Below are 16,784 nucleotides of genomic sequence, written 5' to 3'. Positions count from 1 at the left end.
CATGGCAACAACTACACCAAAAGGGGTTCCCGGATTGAAAGGTATAGTAACGTATTGGTGTGTTCCCGGTCTAAATGGGTTAAATAGCAAAGATACCCGATCTATCATCTACATACAAGGTCACAATGTGTCGCATTGTGACCTTGTGGATCGTCTATTTTCGCTACTTTAATATGACACTGTTGTAGTATGAACCAGGGCATTCATTCACAAAAAAACACAAACTGTTGAAATACGGAGAAGTAAGGTTTCTGCCTGACAGCGACGATAATATTCTCCCCAAGTTCACCTGAAGAATGAGGTCTTCATAAGGGACATAATAATATGTTCTTTGTGTTCATGATGCTCAGAAACAACCCTCTTTCATCTCTGCTGTGGAACTGGAATATGTTGTGAGGAGAGCTGCCTTCTGCCCTCTAGTGGTGCACCAATTCATAATAATAATAATATACTAATATAGTCCACGCTCCTTTGTGGTTTGTGTCACTGTACATTTAGCATACACAGTGAATGTGTTTTCTGCATCTAACCCATCCTAAGTAACAGGAGCAGTGGGCGCTATAGATGGGTTTCCTGTTTGTAAACATGAGAGGATGATGCGCGCGCAGTGGCGGGATGAGCCTGTAGAGGGCGCTATTACCCTAAAAATATCCTATACCCTATTACCCATAAAATAAATGGTCTTCACCAGGTTTAATGAAAGTAGATTAAATGATGCAGTTTGTAATATCTTCTTTACTCAATAAAAATGATTTGTCGGAAGTTGGATCTGTTTGTATATAATAGCAGCATTATGCCTATTATGCCTATAATAGCAGCATTATGCCTATCTAAATCCCGAAAATAACAATAGAGTGAATGGCGCTTCCGGTTCGTTCTCCCCCCGCGCATGCGCAGATTGCGCACTCTGCTCTGTGATGACGTCGCGCGGAAACCCATCTATGGGGAAGCAGCGCCTCGGGGAGTAGTTAGCGGTTAAGTGTCTTGCTAAGGGACACTTCAACACATTGCTGAAGCCTGGAATCAAACTATGGCCGCCCTATTCAGCTGAGCACTAATCGTAACACAGTAGAGCAAGAAATGACACAGTGTGTGTGTGTGTGTGTGTGTGTGTGTGTGTGTGTGTGTGTGTGTGTGTGTGTGTGTGTGTGTGTGTGTGTGTGTGTGTGTATATACCTTCACATGCGTATCCCTGTCGTATGAGTCCCACCATCAGAGAGGTGCAGTGGGAGCACTGGGTCGGACTGGAAAACGTCTTGATACTCAACTGGTGAGCTTTAGGCTGCGCGCACACACACACACACACACACACACACACACACACACACACACACAAATATTAACATCACATATACTTATGAGACGCGTATGTTGATGTGTGTGTGTGTGTGTGTGTGTGTGTGTGTGTGTGTGTGTGTGTGTGTGTGTGTGTGTGTGTGTTGTAGTGTATGTAGTGCAGTGGTTTCCAAGCTCGAAACCAAAAAGAGAAATTTGAAGTCTCCCCAAACTAGTGAAAATAGCAGATCTACAAGCCATGATTAAAAAAATAAGTTGCGAGCTGTTAGATGTGCTATTTCACTACTTTAAGTTTGTATTTATGGGAAAAAAACATTTTTTTAAAATGTATTCATTTATTTTGGTCTAAATTGTTGAAAATACCATAAAAATTGGTCTGTGACCCACAAATGGTCTCACACTGGGTCTCGTCCCAGTGTTTGTGAAACAGTGGTGCGGTGTACCTTTGGATGGGTCAAGTGTGACGTCTGGTAGGTAGAGGAGGGGGTGGGAGGGGCCACAGGAGATTTGACCGGTTCCTAGACAGACAGATATACAGAATTACAAACCTCATTACCAATGGTGCATATCGTGTGTGTGTGTGTGTGTGTGTGTGTGTGTGTGTGTGCACGTCACTCACTTCCAGTTCAGGGCTCTCGCAGGGGGAAGTGGGCGTGGAAACAGGTTTCTGGGAGGTGGGGGAGTCTATCTCTGTGACAGAGCTAGGCTGTGGGAGAGAGAGAGAGAGAGAGAGAGAGAGGGGGTTCAAAGGTCAAAGCGGTCAGTAGCCAATGTGTACCTGTGATATTTCAATGCTAAAATACCACACGTTAATGCTAACACACACACACACACACACACACACACACACACAGAGTCTGGAACTACACCTCCTGAATGTTACATAGAGTCTGGAACTACACCTCCTGAATGTTACATAGAGTCTGGAACTACACCTCCTGAATGTTACATAGAGTCTGGAACTACACCTCCTTAATTATTATATAGAGTCTGGAACTACACCTCCTGAATGTTATATAGAGTCTGGAACTACACCTCCTGAATGTTATATAGAGTCTGGAACTACACCTCCTTAATTATTATATAGAGTCTGGAACTACACCTCCTGAATGTCATATAGAGTCTGGTACTACACCTCCTGAATGTTATATAGAGTCTGGAACTACACCTCCTGAATGTTATATAGAGTCTGGAACTACACCTCCTGAATGTTATATAGAGTCTGGTACTACACCTCCTGAATGTTATATAGAGTCTGGAACTACACCTCCTGAATGTTATATAGAGTCTGGTACTACACCTCCTGAATGTTATATAGAGTCTGGAACTACACCTCCTGAATGTTATATAGAGTCTGGTACTACACCTCCTGAATGTTACATAGAGTCTGGAACTACACCTCCTGAATGTTACATAGAGTCTGGAACTACACCTCCTGAATGTTATATAGAGTCTGGTACTACACCTCCTGAATGTTATATAGAGCCACTGGTACGACCAAAACACAATATAGAAATATAGAAACACCCTTTGAGAGACACACTGACAGACAGACTCATCCTGAAGCTGAGGTCATTGGGGAGTAACCAGACAGACTTACTCTAAAGGTCAGATCATGGGCGAGTGGAGACGTGTTGAAATATTCAAAGATGGAGTCTTGGAAATCTGGAAGCTTCAAACCTGAGAGACAGAGATGAGAGAGAGAGAGTTAGGAGGAGTTTTAGTTCATTGTAGTTATGAGGGGAGATCGGGACGTATCTGATAAAAAATAACGGTCATACATTTTGATAGGCATTAATGACAAGCAGGTGCGTAAATGCATATTTTGTATTGAAAACTTGAAAAAGGCAGATGAGATGTGCCTGATTTGCGGTGATAATAATTCTAATAAACATTGCTTTGAGTTATGACAGGAGTTATGAACCTTTATCTGAACGGGAGCGACTCTCCTCCAACTCCATTCTCAGAATGTCCATCTGCTCCTCCATGTCATTGCTCCTCCTCTCCGACTCCTTTAATTTACTGTTAAAAGACAAGAACATCCATCCATAACAACTCAAACTCCCTCCTAATTACATTCAACATTATCTTATATCAAAATGGCCTAAAGGGTGGGTGGGTAGATTGTGGACCACAGACGTCACAGACGTTAACATGGGGACTTGTGAGGAGAACCTAGACCTGTCACAATTATTACATTATCGTCTAATCGCAATTATTTGAGATAATCACAATTATTTTAGCATAATCGTCATAGTTGTTTCCATTTTCAAATATAAAAACAGGAGAAATAGCACATCTACAGCTTGTAGATCAGCTATTTCTGCTATTTTCAAATGTATAAAATTATTAAACATGTCAATAATTTATTTGTATATGTGTTATTTGTCATATCTGGCCTGTGCAATTTTTTATTACGAAGCCTAAAAGGCAAACAAGAAACGTATTTTGTATTCATATGTTCAAAGGCCAAACACTTGTATACTTGAGCTTGTATATCTGCATTTTTTTTTTACAGCCAACATACAAACTATGGATAAAGTGGACACTATCATAGACATATAAAGGTAGACGCATTCCTAAGCCAATAACTTGATGACCGTCTCCTATTTTTTTCCCCTACATTTTTATCCCACGATTTTGTAACCCATTTTTTTTCACCCAGTGCCAATGCCTAAGCTTGTAATCCTGGGCGCTACTCTCCCTCTGCCAGCCTGGGGAGAGCCCCGAACTGAGCTCCTCTGGGCGACTGAAATTCCCCCGTAGCATCAATAAAAAGGTATCTATCTATCCGTCTAGTTTAAATATGACAAAACAACAAATTTAACAGGACTATGAATTAATGACCTTTCCAAGGCAATGTTGGCAGCTTTGATTTTGCGCAGCTCTTCGTGGATGAGTTGTTTGGCTCTGATCTCTGTCTCCAGTGCAGACTGCAGCTCCAGGCGAGCCGACATGTCCAGCTTCTGACTGCGACGCACCTTCCACAGAGGGTCCTGCACGCACACACACACACACGCACACACACAGTACCAGTGTTAATTTCGTAGACAAAAACAAAAATACCTTTTTTCATTGACAAAAAACTAAATAAAAACTAAGCTATAGTGACTAAAACTAAGACTAAATATATTGACAATTCCGTCAACAAATAAAAATGTTAGTGAGGGATCTAGTGGAGACGAGATCCGATAGAACTAAAACACAAGTCATTTTAGGTTTGGTTGCGCTCAGGTGTTGCGCTCTGAAAATAGCAGATCTACAAGCTCACAACGTGTCGCGCTGCGACGCGTTGTGAGCTTGTAGATCGGCTATTTTCAGTATGCAACCAAGTGTAAAATCGGCCATTATGACGCCATCAAGGCAAAATATTTTTTTGTCGACAAAATCAACTGTAAATTTAGTCGACTAAAACCTTATGATATTTAGTCGACTAAAACTAGACTAAAAGTTAGAAAAATCAGATGATTAAAATATGACTCAATCTAAATGAAATGTATTCAAAAGACTATAGTCTAAAACTACATCAGAATTTGCTGTAAAAAGTTACACCAACACATACATTATTAATTTATTTGTGTCCGCGTAAGAGATACAGTACAAGGGATGCATATATTTGCACGGTGCTGTAAAAAATAAGTACAGTCAGCAAATACTGGACAAATACCCTAACAGCCCTCACGGTTATACGTAACAGTTAGCTACCGATAATAGAAGAGACAGTACAGAATAGTGTAAGCCGTTTAGCTGCTTTTTTTTCGGCATCCCAAGTTGTTGGAAAGCCTTCATACGGCCAACCTATGAACATGTCCTAACATATAACATAGCTCTGTGATGGCATCAAGGAGCGGCTGGTATTTAATGACATAAAAGCTTCCTCTAAGCTACAGTGAAAAGGTGCAGCCAGGCCACTTCAAGGATAGAAACAGATTTTGACACATCTGCTGTATTAGCAGAAAGATGAGCATGGATTTCAGGATCATCAGTACAGAGGTGAAACATGGAAGGTTTGACACACGAATGTTTGTATATTCTCACTGACGGTGGAAAATGTTATAAAATGCTAAAATGTCCTTTGCTATGAGGTCAGGTATTCTGTCGTGACGCGCTGCTACAGTATGCAAAGTCCTTTATAGGCATAGCAGCCTATCAGAATGTGTGACATGGTTTATTATGGTGTATTACATGGCTTGGTTATTTTTGAGTAATGACCGCTGAACTCAATAACAGACCGCTGTCTAATCAACGAATCAGAGCACCTGGCTCATATCAATCTGTGTCGCTTGATTTTGTGCCATATCCAACATGGCAACCATGTAAACAAACACACAATGTCATTTACAGCCAAACATTGTGTGCTCTCTGTTTATGTTTATGAAGAAATAGACAATACAGTGACCAAATATTGATTCTATTTTATCAACAGTTCCCGTTGTTTTCCAAAGGGAACTGTTGATAAATGTTGATACAATATATGCAGTATGTTTCTATGTGTAGAATGCAGTTCTATGCAGTATGTTTCTATGTGTAGAATGCAGTTCTATGCAGTATGTTTCTATGTGTAGAATGCAGTTCTATGCAGTATGTTTCTATGTGTTGAATGTAGCTCTATGCAGTATGTTTCTATGTGTTGAATGCAGCTCTATGCAGTATGTTTCTATGTGTTGAATGTAGCTCTATGCAGTATGTTTCTATGTGTTGAATGTAGCTCTATGCAGTATGTTTCTATGTGTTGAATGCAGTTCTATGCAGTATGTTTCTATGTGTTGAATGCAGCTCTATGCAGTATGTTTCTATGTGTTGAATGTAGCTCTATGCAGTATGTTTCTATGTGTTGAATGTAGCTCTATGCAGTATGTTTCTATGTGTTGAATGCAGTTCTATGCAGTATGTTTCTATGTGTTGAATGCAGCTCTATGCAGTATGTTTCTATGTGTTGAATGTAGCTCTATGCAGTATGTTTCTATGTGTTGAATGTAGCTCTATGCAGTATGTTTCTATGTGTTGAATGTAGCTCTATGCAGTATGTTTCTATGTGTTGAATGTAGCTCTATGCAGTATGTTTCTATGTGTTGAATGCAGTTCTATGCAGTATGTTTCTATGTGTTGAATGCAGCTCTATGCAGTATGTTTCTATGTGTAGAATGCAGCTCTATGCAGTATGTTTCTATGTGTTGAATGTAGCTCTATGCAGTATGTTTCTATGTGTTGAATGTAGCTCTATGCAGTATGTTTCTATGTGTTGAATGCAGTTCTATGCAGTATGTTTCTATGTGTTGAATGCAGCTCTATGCAGTATGTTTCTATGTGTTGAATGTAGCTCTATGCAGTATGTTTCTATGTGTTGAATGCAGTTCTATGCAGTATGTTTCTATGTGTTGAATGCAGCTCTATGCAGTATGTTTCTATGTGTAGAATGCAGTTCTATGCAGTATGTTTCTATGTGTTGAATGCAGTTCTATGCAGTATGTTTCTATGTGTTGAATGCAGTTCTATGCAGTATGTTTCTATGTGTTGAATGCAGTTCTATGCAGTATGTTTCTATGTGTTGAATGCAGTTCTATGCAGTATGTTTCTATGTGTTGAATGCAGTTCTATGCAGTATGTTTCTATGTGTTGAATGCAGTTCTATGCAGTATGTTTCTATGTGTTGAATGCAGTTCTATGCAGTATGTTTCTATGTGTTTGAATGCAGTTCTATGCAGTATGTTTCTATGTGTTGAATGCAGCTCTATGCAGTATGTTTCTATGTGTTGAATGCAGCTCTATGCAGTATGTTTCTATGTGTTGAATGCAGCTCTATGCAGTATGTTTCTATGTGTAGAGCTGAATGAGGTCTGTCTCAGACCCAGTTCTGTTCTGGGGGGTGTGTTGGTCCACCGAGGGAGCCTTAACCCACTTCACTGATACGAATGAGAACACCTGGCTGTCTCACTGCCATGCCTGTCTCACTGCGCACTGTCTCTATCTGCACACATGCATGCATGTCACACATGCCGTGTTTCTCCTGTATGCACATTTGGTTTGGTGGCGCCGCTCCTTCATTTTTATGTAAATTATTGTTATCATTTTTAACGATGTAAGACGGCTCCGTCTTATGTCTTTATAAACTAAAGTTATATATTATGTGTGGACGTCTCATGTCCTGTTAAACACTTAAACCCTAAACGGTTGACAGGAGGTAACCTCAGGGCTCTATACGAGTGTCTTTTCCGTTTTCTGTTATTGTGGGGGAAGCTTTCAGCAGAAAAGAGCCGATCGACAAGCTCACAACTTGTGAGCTTGTGGATCTGCTATTTTCTGCCAAAGTCTTCCCTACAATAAGAATACTGGGGTTTAAGTGGCTAAGGGGAGGGGAGAGGGGGAGAGAGAGAGAGAGAGAACACTGATGATCGTGCTGTCAATGAAGTCTATGAAACTATCCATGAAAAAGTAATAATAACAATAATAAGTGGGAGTCCCTGCTTCATCTCTCTCTCAGCTAAGGGGTCCTTGGCCTGAACAACATTGAAGACCCGTGTTTTAGACAAAAAATAGTACATTTTTACAAGTTACATACAGCTAGACTGCTGACTGCATCGCCTCCCAAAAGGAACAAAATCTGCAAGTCATCCTCGGGTCGAGGTGTGTGGATAGCTTGTAGATTTGTTCGTTCAGTTTTTTGTATTATAAATTAAGCATTACAACAAACGTAATTATTTTGACTGGAATGTGGAAAGGAAACATCTGTGAAATAAACATTTGGAGATCCATCTTAATAAACAAAAAGAATCCTGGGTATTGGCCATAGTTACGGTGTGTAACTGGCCTGTGGCCATGCACCGTGACAGCTTTCAATCTCAAAGACCAACGCCTTCTTATTTTAACCCATTCAATCCGGAAACGCATCTGTGTCATTTTAGATTTCAGCTATAGCCATTATTTTATACTTTGGCTATTCAAAAATAGCAGATATACAAGCTCATAGTGCGACAGATCTGCTATTTTTGAAAAATCATGAGAATTTTAGCAAATCTTTGAATATATATTTTTTAAAGCGAACATTTGTAACTCAAATCTTTGCTTCTGGGGGGTCCCTGGAACAACATATTTTGAGATGGGGGTCCGCGACCAAATACATTTCATTTTGGGGGTCCTTGACATGAAAAAGTTTGATAGCAACATACGGATTTATGAAAACTGTTAGGATTTAGAAGACATTTGTAGATGCGTTCCCGAATTGAATGGGTTAATAAGGGCAACAAAAAAAGGCAACGTGCGCCAGATTATTATTCAGCGCCGATGTTACAGCTTCATCCTAAACACTGTGTGCCTACCTGCCTCAGTGTGTGTGTGAGTCTGTGTGTGTGTGTGTGTGTGTGTGTGTGTGTGTGTGTGTGTGTGTGTTACCATAGGTCTACTGAGTCCAGTGGATCGGAGAGAGTCCAGCTCTTCTGTCATCTTAGACGCCAAAGCTTGAAGATAACCCCGGGCATCCTTCTCATCACTGACCCTGTGAAATAGGATGCGACGCATTGTGAGCTTGTAGATCTGCTATTTTCAATAGATTTTTATGCATTTGAAAACTTGTGAAATGGGACATTCTGCATGATGAGTACAGTCACTCTTGTACTTTTACTCAAGTAAATTTTGACTTCCGAACTTTTACTTTTTTTATTAGCATTTCTAAATTGCAGTATTGATACTTTTACTCAAGTAAGAAATGTGATAACTTTTTCCACCACTGCTCACAAGTATAGTAATAAGAACCCCCACCCCACACACACACACACTAATGTAACTCATGTCATGTACATACTGTGAGTAAAATAAGTGTAAAGTAACTGACCACTGTATGATCTCAGCGATCTGAGCCTCCCAGTGAGCCACGCTCTCCTTTTTAGATGCCAGGTCCTGCAGTTCATCTTCCAACTGACGATTCTGAGCCGTCAACCGATCTACAAACACGCACAACTGGAGAGGACAACATGCATTATAGAAACGTGTACTGGATAGATCTACAAACACACACATACATACATACCGGTACCTACACCGCACAACACAACACATTACATCAATATATGGCAGTGGATGTGTTGGATGCAGCTCAAAGTGAACTTTAGGTATCTAGTTTGTCGCCATCCGACCTTCCTAGCCCGTGTTATTAAAGGGATTCTAGGTAACTTTAAGCCTAAATTAAAAAATATTTATATATATATATATTGCATTTTTTCCCCTCTATCAGCCACTATATAATGATGCTGGGGTGTTTTCCTGCATTGAAACACAGTCCTCTTTCTGAAATCCGTAGTTTCCCTACTGTTTATGTTTTGACATCCGGGTATCCGTCTCTGTCCGGGACGTAAATGAAACGCACGCATGTGCGCGTCCGGCGAGTTCGAGTGAAACCGAATGGAACCGAGTGCAGCCGACAAAAATGGAACGGCAGCCATTGTTTTCTCTGCAGTGTTTTTACTTTTGGTTTCAAAACTTTAAAATGCTCTCAAACTTATTTTTTTGCAGGTGGAGGAGTTATCTGGAGGGGCGGTGTTTGACAACGTTTTTTTCTTTTTTTGTTTATCTCTGAAGTTGCCTAGAATCCCTTTAAAGCAAAACGGGTGACAATGGCCAAAACTCAATCGAAAATCTGCTAAAGTGTCCGTTTTCAAGACGTTTTGGCCATTATCTCTGGAACGGAAGGTCCAACCTGCTCAGTTCAAAGCTTGTTGGATGCATGACTTTGAGGACATTAAGCACATAATGACACATTCTCGGGTTTTTGGGGCCTAAACGTATGGTAATTGTTCGGGCCGGGCCTTAATTGTCAGGCCCGTTGAGAACTCTACTCGGGGTGGTGCAGTGGTAAAGTGCCTGCCCACCACTGGCGGAGGTTGTGGGTTTCGAATCCACGCTATGGCTTTGTCAAGCGTCCATACGAACACAATTAGCCCGTGTTCTGGGGAGGGAAGCGAGGCGGGGGAGGAGGGTGATAATAGTCACTGCATGTAGGCAGGGAGCCTGTCAGCAGGGAGTGTTGGTCGGGAGGAGTAGGACGAAGGCCCTATGTCCTGCCGGTGGGGTCTCCTCACTGGCAGGTGAGTCAGTAGGATACGACAGCAGTGACAACACAGAAATGTGTGTGGGGAGGAATTGTCCCATTAAGACCTGAGGCCATTCTTAAAAATGTTTTCTAAATCCTAACAGTTTTTTGAAAAAAATAAAAATAAAAATGTTTTCAAGAATTTTCATAAAAATAGCAGATCTACAAGCTCATAGCGCGGCACTCGGTGCCGCGCTATGAGCTTGTATATCTGCTATTTTTGAATAGCCAAAGAAATCTTAAGTAACACAGATGCGTTCCAGGTCTTAATGGGTTAAATGGCATGACGACTAAATTGGGGAGGAAAAAAAAAAGAAAGAGCATACATAATAGGATCACAACGTGTCGTGAGCTTGTAGATCAGCTATTTTCAATACTTTTGCTCCACGCAGTTGTGCGATGGATGAAGTAAGGCTAATTAATGCCTTACAAAAAGATAACAAGCTGAAAGACGGAGATACAAGGTTTCTTCTGAGAGTCTCACCCGGTCTGTCTCTGCTGTTAACTTGCGGTTGTCGTCAGTCAGGTGGTTTCTCTCCCGCTCGTATTTCTCCTTCAGGACCGTTACTGCATCATCCAGCTCCGTTTGTCTGTACACACACACACACACACACACACACACACACACACACACACACACACACACACACACACACACACACACACACACACACACACACACACACACACACACACACACACACACACACACACACACACACACACACACACACGTAAGTATGGCTACAGGCATTGTAATAAAAAACAAGATATTATAAAAAATGGCGTAAGACTAAAGGTTATAAGCTGAGTTCTAAAGTACATTTACTCAAGTACTTTACTTAAAGGTAGGGTAAGTGATTTTCTTTGGTTAAAATAAGTGTTAAATAGCTCTATATCCTGATAGTACTCATGGCTATAGAGTGTTTGTTCAGTAAAAGGAGTCTCCTTGTCTCTCCAGCTCTTTATAAAACAGAAAATGCATTTTCGTTTCAGTTTCATTTCCAATTTTATCCAATCAGGACAGAGAACTCAATCAGGATATAGATTAAACAAGTGAAATTGGAAGTGATGACACTAAGAAATGAGCAGGCAAAATTGGAACTGGAACACTATAAAAATGAAGCTTAAAAATTGGTACTTTCTCCTGATTGGCTGAGATTTTGACACCTACCGGAAAATGTATTTTCTGTTTATTAAAGAGCTGGAGAGACAGGGAGACATCTGTGACTGAACAAACACTCTATAGCAATGATTACTATCAGAATATAGTGTTTTAACCTTTTAACAAAATACTTTTTGTTTTAACCCAAAAATATCACTTACCCTACCTTTAAGTACAATTTTGAGGTATTTTTACTTTACTTATTTTACAAGCTCATAATCTTGAAAATGTGTGCATATCTTTGAGAATCTTTGCTTCTGGGGGGTCCCTGGCACAAAATATTTTCAGATGGGGGGGTTCCGCGGCCAAATGTATATCAATTTAGGGGCCCTTGGCATGAAAAAAAGGCTGAAAACCACTGGGCCTAGAGTAGCGTCCTCCCCACCTGTCTCTGTTGGCTTTGTCCAGCTTGTCCTTGAGGACCAGCAGCTCCTTGTTGAGGGACAGCTGCTGGCCCTCGGCGTCGTGGAGCTCCTTCCTCAGGCCCTTCACCTCCGAGGAGTGAGACGTCTCCCTGCTGAGCAGCTCCTCCTCGTAGAACACCACCTTCTTGTCCAGCTCCGCCTTCAGCTTACACACCTCCTCCAGCCCCCCGCCTCCCCCCGAGACCCCTCCACCCTGTTTCACCTGCACACACGCACACACACACACACACGCACGTACACGCACGTCAAGGCACATCATAACTGGGACGTAAGTCGGGGGCTTGATCAACCCCGGCTGGGTCACCTGGGTGTATGTTGTTGCGAGACCCGAAACACCCTATGACCCCAGGCTACAACACTGATGATCAGTGGCGTAAAGTAACTAAGTAGATGTACTCAAGTACTGTACTTAAAGGGATACTTCACTTTAGGGCCGGGGACACATTTAAAAAAAATATTAAAAATAAATGAAAAAAGTTATGGAAAATTCATGGCCCCCTCACGCATTAGTAGGACACTCTAATGCGTGAGGGGGCCATGAATTTTCCATAACTTTTTTCATTTATTTTTAATATTTTTTTTAAATGTGTCCCCGGCCCGAAAGTGAAGTATCCCTTTAAGTACAAGTTTGAGGTATTTTTACTTTACTTGAGTATTTCCAATTTTCAGTACTTTTACTTCTACTCCACTACATCTCAGAGGCAAATATTGTACTTTTACTCCACTACAATTATTTGAAAACTTTAGTTACCATTTACTTTTCAGATATAAACTATGATATAATGAAACATACATTAACCACCCTTTAACCCTATTTTATACCTAGGCTATTTGAAAATAGCAGATCTACAAGCTCACAACGCGTGAGCATGTAGATCGGCTATTTTCAAATATTTAGTACTTTTACTTTTGGTACTTTAAGTACATTTTGATACCAATACTTCTGTACTTTTACTCAAGTAAATCTAGAATTCCAGACTTTTACTTGTAACAGAGTACTTCTACGTTGCAGTATTGATACTTTTACTTAAGTAAAACATTTGAGTACTTTTTGCACCAACACTGATGATACGTCCCAGGTGCATCCATGTGATGTTTTTTTTATTTATCAAACACATCAAAGTCAAAAACTACGGCTTGGAGACGATGTGGAATTGGGTATGGGACGTTCATCGTTATGGTTTATCGCAACAACAAAAAAACAGTCATAATAATTGTATCGCAGGGATTTTACATTTATGGTGAAATAGTCCTCCGTCACATGTTCCCTAATGTTCCCCCAAGAATATGCTGGGGGGTAAACAGTGGCATGTTTTCAGCATATTTTGATTATTGCGACAACACCGTTAATCACAATTATTTTTGCCACAATAATAGTGACATGACATTTTTATATACCGTAGTTTCATCTCTATGTTGAATTATGTAATTGATTAATGGAATGAACGGACTTAATGATAGTAGATGATGAGGAGAGGAGAGGAGAGGAGAGGAGAGGAGGGCATGAACTCTGACCTTCAGTGTTTGTAGTTCAGTTTCCAGCTGTTTAGAGAAGATCTCTGAATGTTCACGAAGCTTCTTCTCCTTAGAGGCCTCCGCCTTCAACTCCTCCACCTGCACCTCCAGCTGCACACACACACACACACACACACACACACACACACACACATACATGTCAATATTCTGTATAATACTGTATTAATATACAGTCGTTGTTGTGTATACCTGTCTGCACGTACACATGCATGTTAAAGGTTGTAAGAATGTCTAAAAATTATGTTGGAATATTCCAATAAACAACCCATTTGAACAAGTTTGAACCGTTTTACTATAAAATATTGTATGCAAGACAGCAGACCTTCCCAGAGAATATCAAACATGAAATGATAATCAAATCAATATCTATTCAGTCAAACTCAGTATAGCATACAGTTTTGTGAAAACTAAGGCATTCATTTATTCTAGATTGATTTATTCTCAAAATTACACGGAGACATTTTACTCATTTGCAGTGTCGTCGAGTAATATAATGCATTCAACAACATCGCTGTTGAAAATAAATGACAATTGAGGATGGGAAGAAATGAAAGACATGAACGGAAAAAATATAAAGTCGCACTGAGAAATGAATGAAGTTTTATCCTGGGGGACAATTCCAAACAGGGATTTTGCATCGCTCCTTTGGTCGAATCTGGTTGCAAATCATAATAATAACTATAGTTTGGTTTGAACTCCTCTGTGCTATGTGTTACTGTATATTTACATACACAGTGAAATGAGGTATCTGCATTTAACCCATTACATTTGAAACTCAAATCTTTGCTTCTGGGGATTCTACAAATGTCTTCTAAATCCTAACATTAAAAAACAAAAAAAACGTTGCTATAATCAGTGGTTCTCAAACTTTTTCATGTCAAGGACCCCCAAAATGATATGTATTTGGCTGCGGACCCCCGTCTCAAAATATGTTGTTTCAGGGACCACCCAGAGGCAAAGATTTGAGTTAAAAGTCTTCGCTTTAAAAAAATACATATTCAAAGATTTGCACAATTCTTGATCTACAAGCTCATAGCGCGGCACTTGAATAGCCAAAGTATAACATAATGGTGAAAGTTGTTACAAAGATGCGTTCCCGGTTTTAATGGGTCAAAAGCAGACTCGGGGTCTGTGTGTCTGCGCTGTGGACAGCAAGGGAGGTGTGTAACATGAGGCTATAACTTGCACTCTGCAAACAGATGGCTCTGTGATGTCTGTGAGACCAGCTGTTGTGTGAGGCTACAGGCGCCCAGATCCTCACGAGAACTGTCCAGAACACATTATATACTGTATTTTTATTTATTTATTTAAACCTTAAATGCAGTGCAACCTACAATTTGTACAGTGGAATCCTCATAAATGTTTAATATTTGAATATAATCGTTGACAGCACTGGTGCTTTACCTCCTTGTAGGGTTAGGGCGATATGACTTCAAACCAATATCACGTTTCTTTCAAACATTTGCCTCGGTTACAATTAACGAAAAAAAATTTTTTGTGTGAAGTGAAAACAGCCGATCTACGAGCTCACAACGCATCGAAGCGTTGTGAGCTTGTAGATCGGCTGTTCTCACTACATTTGTAACCCACCATTGTAAGCCACCATTGTACAACAAAGCATAATACAGAGTTAAGTGGTTAAATTAAAAAGATCTGTTAGAATGTTGTCATGTCAATGTGTTGATATATAAGATAGCCCAACCCACGCTTCGCCACTAGAGGTGAAACAGTAGACAAAATGGTCTCCTAAGTGGGCTATCTCACAAATGTCCTACTGGTGCTAGATCTTGAGAGAGTGTGTTGGTGAGACAGAGAGATTGTTTGGTTGGTCGCTTCTTTTGGGCTTATTTTCATAGATCTGGTTGCTTATTTCTATCGCAGAATCTGTCAACACTGGTTAACACTGTTTTTTGCATGTTTACACAGAGACGCGAGGTGGAGCGTTTTAACAGATTTCCACTCTGGAAGGTGGTTTCACTTTATTGCGTTTTCAACCCCCGATAACACCGTTGTCGTCTAAACGGACGGCACATCTGATACTTTATTTTGCCGTTTTCTCTGGAGACCGTTGTCGTCTAAACGGGGCCTAATATCACTGCCTATAGAGCATCGCAGTTCCCGCCCCTTCCGGGTTCCACCGCAAAATACTATGCATTTTTCCCATTGACATTTCCAAAATTATTTATATCAATTAATTTAAGCCTAGAATCAAGCCATCCAGGGTCCTGGTGAATCATGACCATAAAACGTTTGATTCTGTGATTTATTTATTTTTTAAACGGCAAAACAAAGGGTATTTATTAAATATAGTACATCATATAATTAAATATAAAATAAAATAAATCACAGAAAAAAACGTTTTATGGTCATGATTCACCAGGACCCTGGATGGCTTGATTCGAGGCTTAAATTAATTGATATAAATATTTTTGGAAATGTCAATGGGAAAAATGCATTGAGTTTTTCCTTCCGGCACCAGGAAAAACCAGGAAGTGGGCGGGAACTGCGATGCTCTATAACTTGTTTTGCAATGGCAGATCTGTCTGGTTTCCAGGCTAAAGAGGCGGGGCCACACCTACGTCACGCAGAAACGGGACTTTTTTTCTGTTTGTTGGTGTTGAGCGTTTACCTCCTTGCGGGCCCGGTCGGCCTTCCTGACCTCCTGTTTCATGGAGTCCATCTTGGTGGCGGTGGCGTCCGCCTCGTCGTCCTTGTCCCTCGCCTGTCGGGTCAGACGCTGCTTGGCGGAGCGCAGCTCGGCCATCTGCTCCGACAGGGAGCTGAACTCCTGCACGGCCAGACGCCTCTGGCTGTGCGCCTCCTTCAGCTCCTTGGACTGGACCTTCAGCCGCTCCAGAGACTCTGACAGTTGCTGCAGAGGAGAGGAGAGGAGAGAGGAGAGAGGAGGAGAGGAGAGAGAGAGAGAGGAGGAGACGAAGAGGAGAGGATATTAATGTTACCGTCTAGACCAGTGGGTTTTCAACCCTTTTCATATCAAGGTCCATTATTTATTCGGCATTTGAGCCACGGATTCATCACCGTTTGATGAGATTTAGACTCTCAGACCCAAGACTTACCACATGGGGTGCCAAAACCGTATATATACGGTTTTGCAAAAGGTGCAAAAAGTTACGCGGAGTGCCAAAACCGTATTTAAAGGGTTTTGGTGTCTTTTTGTTTTTTTTTCCACACGGGAGGGGCTGTAGCAGCTCTGGGAGTACCCATTGTGATCCTGAGAAGGATAGGCCAGATGGATCAGCGGAAAAAAAATACATGGCTC

At 40.9% G+C, this 16,784-nt stretch overlaps 1 protein-coding gene across 3 annotated transcripts in view; it reads right to left on the bottom strand.

Moving 5' to 3' along the window:
- Positions 1-16,784, bottom strand: part of cdc42bpb (CDC42 binding protein kinase beta (DMPK-like)) — a 419,833-nt gene that overhangs the window by 369,653 nt on the left and 33,396 nt on the right. For all 3 annotated transcript variants that reach the window (XR_013934750.1, XM_080453508.1, XM_080453509.1), the window contains exons 12-23: positions 16,134-16,376; positions 13,484-13,594; positions 11,929-12,170; positions 10,863-10,968; positions 9,125-9,249; positions 8,686-8,788; positions 4,144-4,292; positions 3,221-3,318; positions 2,897-2,976; positions 1,916-2,002; positions 1,740-1,814; positions 1,177-1,282 (exon numbers count right to left, since the gene is read on the bottom strand). Coding sequence is in view for 2 of the 3 variants with exons in the window: in XM_080453508.1 (XP_080309634.1) it covers positions 1,177-1,282; positions 1,740-1,814; positions 1,916-2,002; positions 2,897-2,976; positions 3,221-3,318; positions 4,144-4,292; positions 8,686-8,788; positions 9,125-9,249; positions 10,863-10,968; positions 11,929-12,170; positions 13,484-13,594; positions 16,134-16,376 (1,525 nt within the window). In the remaining variant the exon portion in view is untranslated. The remainder of the gene's footprint in view (positions 1-1,176; positions 1,283-1,739; positions 1,815-1,915; positions 2,003-2,896; positions 2,977-3,220; positions 3,319-4,143; positions 4,293-8,685; positions 8,789-9,124; positions 9,250-10,862; positions 10,969-11,928; positions 12,171-13,483; positions 13,595-16,133; positions 16,377-16,784) is intronic.

Source organism: Gymnoscopelus braueri (genome assembly GCF_963280865.1).
Source record: "Gymnoscopelus braueri genome assembly, chromosome: 16".
Lineage (NCBI taxonomy): Eukaryota > Metazoa > Chordata > Actinopteri > Myctophiformes > Myctophidae > Gymnoscopelus > Gymnoscopelus braueri.
This window is presented reverse-complemented; position numbering and strand designations above follow the sequence as displayed.